The sequence below is a fragment of the Ictidomys tridecemlineatus genome, chromosome 8, assembly GCF_052094955.1.
Source record: "Ictidomys tridecemlineatus isolate mIctTri1 chromosome 8, mIctTri1.hap1, whole genome shotgun sequence".
In the NCBI taxonomy this organism is placed as follows: domain Eukaryota; kingdom Metazoa; phylum Chordata; class Mammalia; order Rodentia; family Sciuridae; genus Ictidomys; species Ictidomys tridecemlineatus.
Window position 1 is genome coordinate 33,723,040 of NC_135484.1, and position 7,694 is coordinate 33,730,733.

The 7,694-nt window shown below is 35.5% G+C and overlaps 1 protein-coding gene across 3 annotated transcripts in view; it reads left to right on the forward strand.

Moving 5' to 3' along the window:
- Arhgap18 (Rho GTPase activating protein 18) overlaps positions 1-7,471 on the forward strand; it is a 169,586-nt gene extending 162,115 nt beyond the window's left edge. For all 3 annotated transcript variants that reach the window (XM_078019193.1, XM_005335362.4, XM_021733311.3), the window contains exons 13-15: positions 1,070-1,194; positions 4,525-4,586; positions 6,038-7,471. In XM_078019193.1, the coding sequence (XP_077875319.1) occupies positions 1,070-1,194; positions 4,525-4,586; positions 6,038-6,129 (279 nt within the window). In that variant the 3' untranslated portion in view covers positions 6,130-7,471. The remainder of the gene's footprint in view (positions 1-1,069; positions 1,195-4,524; positions 4,587-6,037) is intronic.
- Positions 7,472-7,694: the final 223 nt, after the last annotated feature.

Consider the following 7,694-nt stretch of genomic DNA (forward strand, 5'->3'; position numbering starts at 1 on the left):
TCCCTGGGCAGTAAGTCCTCTTCAAGGTCACTTCTTTTTCTTTATTCCCACATGAAATCACTTATGTTACTGAAAAATCAATTTTAAGCCTTTTGAGGACACCTGTGCTTTTGTGTCGCCTGATTCTAAAGGCATATAATTGTTGAACATAGAAATTAATGGCATGTTTTGTCTAAAAAGCAAAAGCATTTTAAGACATACATTTTTAAAATGTGATGTTTATGTGAAAGGACTTGTGTCTTATCTACTATTTGGTACTCAGATGCTTAGGAAAATTTTTGGTCAAATTAAATGGGGTATTTGTAGTACTTAAAGAATTATCTTTAAACATAATTTGTGCATGCTGTTCTAAAGTCTGTTTAAGACATATGGTTATAAATAATAAATTAGTATTTATTTTAGCAGAACCATTTAGGAATTAATTAAGTCTAATATTTCAAGTGCCATAACTGACATTGATATCAATGAGTTTATAATATCTCCAAATCCATAAAATGTTCTTTACGTCCATGAGCGAAGACCTCAGAATTGGTCATCTTTAGTTCAAAGTGTATAGTCAGAAGTCTAAGCTCATTAACCAAGTAGGGAGCAGGTGTGATACAATATATTTGAAAAGTATGTTATTTTTTTTCTTTTTGACACTCAGTGACAAATTTGGGGGAAAATTTCTTAATGTGTGGGAAGATTTTTCAAATGCACACATAACTATAGCACACGGTGACTTCTTTCTGATTCAATTTCATAAATTGCTACATGAAGAAGCACCCTCTAGTAGATAATACTCAGAAATCAGCACTTAATATGGCAGTAATGGTTATTGCTGTCATTCTTTACATCTTTAAAAATAATTAAGCATTACTGCACAGGCATTATAAAGTTCCCCTATCACCATTAAGAGGATATTTGAGGTTTGATGTAATTTAGCAAATTACATTATACAGTAGTTAAGGTTTTTATGCAGTGAAGTAAAATGCGTAGTAGTTAAGCACACTTACCATATAATGCATTGTACAGAGTTACATGTTCCAGCTGCCGCCAGCTTTGTTCCAGTGTCATTATTGCTTTGCAGGCTGACGTTCCTCAGGGAGTGATTCGAGTGCAAGCTCCCAGTCTCTCGAAAGTTTCCATGGCAATACAGCTAACGGAAGAGCTAAAAGCCAGTGATGTACTTGCCAGGTTTCTCAGCCAAGAAAGGTAGAGGCCTGTTTTAATTATTCTATGGGATAACTCACTTGTCTTCCCTCTTCCCTTTTTCATTAACTATAAAGTAGTGTGCATAGCTTAAAATTTGTCTTCCCAGCAGAGGAGAACAGACCTGACCGTTCGACTGTTGGAATGAGTTTAGTTCAAGTTGAGCCTCTTTCAAGCAGGAGGCCTGACGGTTCCTTCACTGTGTCTGGCAAGGGAGTCACTCAGTAGTAGCCTTTCTTGAATATGTTGATGAGAGGTTAATTGCTGTTCCTCCGCTGTTAGGAAAATTACTAATTAGGATACAGTGGTATTAAAATAAAAGATGCAACTTTTTCTATGAAATATAATGAATACAAAAGAAATGTTCCAATTTAAAAACAGCATGAAGAATTGAGCACAGAGAAGCAGTCCCTTGAGTCTGCAGTCAGTAGAGAATGAATCTTCCTCATTAGGGGCAGCCAAGCCCTTCACTTCCATTTTGGAGCCAACGGTCCATTGAAAGCCATTGGTCTCCCTCTTACTGTCATAGTGGAGTTGATTTCCAATTCATCTTAAATTTTAGACGTCATAATAGCTGAATTGGGTTTTCAATCTTTAGCTTTTAAATTCTTATCTAATGAGTCGTTTTAATACCAGCCTCCCATTCCTATTTTGAGATAAACTAAAATCTTTAAAAAGAAAGGAGATCCAAGGTCATTGGCACCTCGGATGACAATAACCCATTTTGATCTTTCATGAAACATAATCACCTCATTCTAATGCAGGGGGCTTTGGTCAGATTTTCTGCCAAAAGCTTCTCCAATTTTAATACAATATCTCAAGTATTTAATATGCTTCTACTCTGTTTAAGGCCCTTTGCTAGGGGTTGAGAGGGATAAAACTTATTTTAAAGTACCTTCCCTGGAAGTTTATAAATTGAGAAGGGATGAGTCTCTATAGCTAACAGATGGTGGTGAAATGGGAAAGAGGCTTATTAGTATTATCTCAGGTTTTAGTAAACCAGCGTGAACTTCCCTTGCAGTAACACTGTGAAGTAAGTACTATTGTTCCTTCTGTTTTACTGATCAGTAAACAGATTGTAGGTCATGTATTTCCCATAGGTAGTGGGGCTGGCCCTCTTCCTGTGGTTTCTATCCTCAAAGGCAGCCCCTTTGCCACTTTCCACATTGGCTGGAAGGTCTGGGAGTAGATGGAATTTTGTGGGGGTAGTAGAATTTCTTAGAGTGTGGAAGCAATTGAAATTTCTCAGATCTTTGCTCCCTAAAGGGAGCTTCCTCTCGACCCTCTCCCTTGACTTTGTAGATACCAACTTTTACCCTTCTTCCCTCAAGAGATGGAGTCCCCTCCCCTCCTAGAACGTCTTCCTACTGATCTGCCTAACTTCAGACATGAATGGCTCTTTCAGGCTACACACAATTCATTTACATGGCATTTACTTTCTGGACACAAGTGCCCAATTTATTCATTATTTCCTTCTACTTGCTAATAATATAAGATACAAATTCTACAAGATACTCAACTGTGACTTTTATATTTAGGGAATAGCATGAACCATTAGTCAGTATATTGTTATAGAAAGCACCAGCTTTGTGATAATTGCCCTCTCTGCATATTTGGATTTTCTGCTGGTGGTGCTGTTATTAAATAAGCATTTTGTATTCTGTGGAGTTGAGTCCCTAATTCTTGTAAGATTCTTTCCCCGTAATCCTTTGGCCCTTTCCTTATTCTTGGGGATGTAGAGACAACCAATCAATCTGGATTCAAAATGCTCACTATTCATGCTTCACTCTAGGCTAGTTTTTATAATTTTAAATCTCATTTTGTAAGAGTGGACACAACAGGACTTATGTTATAGTCTTGTAATGATCACCTGTCCGTCTGGGCCACATAGTAATGGAAGTCCTCTGTTTTCTTCTGAAAATATGAATAGCAAGCATTTGAATCCAGATTGATTGGTTGTCTCTACATTTTCTTCTACCCTATACCCTTTCATCCCTATTCTTCCCTACTTTCTCTGCTGAAGCCAATCAACACATGAATCAACAACAAAACAATAAATTGCATATTTGCCAGTCCACTCGGGATTTATGCCATCTTATTAATGATGAATTTGTTGATGAGCATTATATGAAAACTTTTGTAGACTGAAAAAGTCCATTTCACATTTTTATCAAGTGGAATAAACATAGATACACAAAAATCAATTGGAGCAAATATAGCATTGTTTTTTCATAGCGGGAGTGAGTTTTCATACTCAGTTGATGGGGTTACATAGTACAAGTATTTAAAGTTAAAAAAAAATGTACTCTTGGTTGGAAACTGACTATGCATTAGGATCTGATGTGGCAGGTAGATAGAGAAGACTAGGTAGCCAGATGAGCCATTAAATGGCTGGTTAGGAAATCTGCTCTGTGCCCTATTTCTCCTAATAGCTTTTACTTCTCATTTCCAGAGTCTCTCTCTTCATGATCTTATATCTGCAGGTCACAAATGTTCATGCATCACAGTGACCTATAGAGCATGTAAAAAGCAGATTCTTGAGTTTCATCCTAAGAGCTTCGAGTCTGAGTTTTTAAATGTTTCTCAAGTAATTCTTTTACAGAAGGTTTTGAAAAAAATCACTGAATTTTACCAATTTTTGTTTTATCCTAATGATTTGTTGTATTTTCAGACTCTGCAAAAAAAATAACAATTGTATATATTTATGGGGTGCCATACCTTGCATTAATACATGTACTATCCAAATTGGGGCAAACATGTCTCTCTCCTCAAATATTGACCACCTCTTTATGGAGAAGGGTTTGTTCTTTGAAAATTATAAATGCAACTTTCCTGTTTGCTTCTATGATTTGGGAGTATATGTACCTCCCACATTGGACTGGCTGTTAGAGATCTATGAATCATTCTCTGCATTCATCTTGTACAATTGGAGTTGTCAGCACAACAGCCTCGTGACAAAAACTTACTGGATAAGTTCATTGTGAAAACAGAGATGGAAACTTGGCCTCTATGCAAGATAGATAATCATATTAATTTGAATGGCAGCTAAAATGTTATATTAACTTTTCCTTTAAACTTTATACATTTAGATACTGATTTATTATTTTGCCTTCAGATGTATGATTCCATTTGTTTATTTTAATTTATAGGTGTGACATTTTTATTACCTATTCGGCACATTTAACAGATGGGAAAATACAAATGTGTAGATAATTACGGTGTGTCTGAGTTATGAATTTTCCATACCAGCCAGAATTCCCCAAGCATGTTAAAGTGATTTACTTGCAAGCTGTTTGATGATACAACTAATCAGTTTGTTTTGTCCCTAAATAGTGGGGTTGCCCAGACTCTCAAGAAAGGGGAAGTTTTTTTGTATGAAATTGGAGGAAATATTGGTAAGCACATTTTTTTCTCTTTGCATTCCATATGCTGATCTGACATTGCCAGTGGTTATTTATATCTTTGAAGGAAAATAAAAGGAAGTTGTCAGTAAAATATAGCATGCTTTTCGATAGTTGCTGAATATTATGGATTTGTTTAATGGTCTGGACTTTTTCCTCCAGGCTCTAGTTGAGCTTCTTCTGTACAAATGCCCCTACATTCAACCTCAGCAAAGGCAAGTTCCTTAGAATAGGAAAACCTTCTAGAATGGACGGTGATACGAGTTTTTCCAAATTGCTTTCATTTTTATACCTTCATAATAAAGGAAGGAGTTGAGCTTATTTAAAACCAAGATAAAATAGTTTTATTATGGCACAGTACTAGATTTTTTAGTAAAAGTAGGAAATCAATGGACAAAAATTACTAAGTCTTATATACTCACTAGTAATTTAGCAAATAGAAAAATAAACAAGTCATTTATCCTATTTTATAATTATCAGTGGGTCTTATTATTATTATTTTAGTACTGGGGATTGAACCTAGGGGCACTTAAGTACTGAACCACATTCCCAGCCCTTTTAATCATTTATTTAGAGACAGGGTCTTGTTGAGTTGCCTTGGGCCTCACTAAATTGCTGAGGCAGACTTTGAACTTTGTGATTCTCCTGCCTCAGTCTCCCAAGCCACTGGGATTACAGGCATTCACTACCATGCCTGGCTCTCATTTCTTCTTTAAAACAAACTTTTCCTTGACTCTGAAAACTGATAAGGATGACATTAAAAATGAAATGTTTAATTGAAAATAATTTGAAGTTTTATACAATATTTTTTGGAACTGAAAAAAATGTTAGTTGAATACTGGATATGTGAAGGCTCATTCTTAACATTTAAATAAACCACAGGTCCACTAGAGAACTGCAAATGTTAAATCTGCTAGTAAAGATTAGTATTAATACATTTGATTTTACTATTAGATGATTCTAAAATTGTTATTAAAAAAATTTTTAGTTGTACACAATACCTTTATTTTACTTATTTTTATGTGGTGCTGAGGATGGAACCCAGGCCTTGCCCTTGCTAGGCAAGTGATCTACCACTGAGCCTCAGCCCTAAAATTATTGTTAATAAAGGTGAATATGAATTTAAGGAACTGTTTAAAAGCCTACAGTACGAAGTATTTTGATTCCTCATTTAACTGGAAACCTACTTATTTAGAGAAAGACTGCCAAATTGGTTTTTCCAGTATTTTGCCTCTTTAAGTATTAATATGTATTACAAAATAGAAAAATAAACCTAAGTCATTTTATCCTATTTGCTAAACTGCCTGCGAGTACATATGTGCCTGATGAGAATGGGAAAGGAAGAAGTATTTAGAAATCTAAGACTTCAGATCCATCGAGTTTCAGTTCAAAACTGCACCCCATCCTCCCACTGTGCTCAGCTTGGTACCACCTCTCTTCAACAGGGGAACGTCGTCTTGATGATGACACTTACATGAAGGACTTGTATCAGCTCAATCCAAATGCCGAGTGGGTCATCAAGTTGAAGCCACTGTAGAAGACTGAAGCTGCTGATCCACTACCTCTACAATCATGCTTGCTGGGATCAAGACTATATATAAGTGAAATGTCAGGGCTCTTAATAGTCGACTGTACCCACCTATTAAGACGTGACACCCTCAAGCCTTAAAAAGTTAGATTTGTGCTGCTGCCAGAATGATGCTAATTGTTACTAGAAACAAGTACCACTGGAAAAGCGAGGGGCTTACTTGGTTTCTGGGCTTTTTCCTATGGTCTGAAATGCATCCAGATGTGACTGGTTTTTAGTATGAATGTGTCTATCTGCTCACTTTTTTCCCCTAAAATCATATTCTGCAATATATGCTTTCTCACCTTTTGTAGCTCCTTGCATCTGCCTTCCCTCAATGAGGTTTGATATTTTTTAACAACAACAACAAAAGATAAATAGCAGGTATGGCAAGTTGTGAAGACAACATACATTGAAACAGACCTTATTCAACAGTATTCCTGGCCCTATAGAACATTAGTATGCATGTCTGAGTCATTTGCCCAAACAATACCATCCTGCTTGTTTCTGCTGCATTGCATTCAGTCAGTTGTTTTTTTTCCTGATATGTGCAAAACTATTTCCAGGATCAAGAAGATAGAACTGTTAGAAACTGCCAATTATTATCAAACCATTAAATACTTCTAAGAATAAATAAAACATACCCATGTGGAATAACTGAATTACTGATAACCAGAGAGTAAAAGCCAAATCACTTCATGTTTGCTGTATCCTTCCAACTGAAACGCAAGAAGTCATAGCTGGCTTTACCTATTGTTGTATTAGCACTATAAATATGCATGATAGTATAATCCAATAGTGGTTGGAGAATGTATTCTTAAAGTGGGATTTTTCCTCCTGAATAAGTCTAGTGGAAGAGTTATTCTTCTGGCTGTGACATTCATGTGAATGAGCTTTTGTTTGTGTACTTATTTTAAATAATCAGTAAATCTATTAAAATGTAGAATGTTCCCAGGGATTTTAATGCACAAGCCACACTGTGACAATAGATGAGCCTCCATACTGTAAATAAGAGAAATGAAGGAAAAGAGAAATGTTAAATATTTTATGTTAGAGTCTACTAAATAAAAGGTGATGTAAACACTGCACCAACTGTGTTCATGATACTTTTAGTAGTACTTTAGGACAAATTATATTTTTGGAAGCTACTGATGTCACTAATTAGGAGGGAAAATTGTTAGTGAGAACAGGCATAAATTTGTAGTATATTGCAAGAACAGCCTGTGGATATAATCACTTGAGTAACTTTGTGGTGATTTGTGCCATTGCTTTTTATTTAAAGAAATTTTTATAATTAAATGCATTTTTCTAAGTTATCGTCTCTTGGAATTTACTTTTAACCCTATGTGCCTTTTAAACTGACAAATGAACTGTTTTTGTTATTAAAAAGTCACATCTACTCATTGCTCCTGTGTAATTTTTAAATTTGGAAGATGTAGGATATAAACTTATCTCCTTCCTTGGATTTTTTTTTTCCCTTCTTGCAAATTGCTTTACTTTCAAAATACTGTTGTTTGACACTACAAATTTCTCAG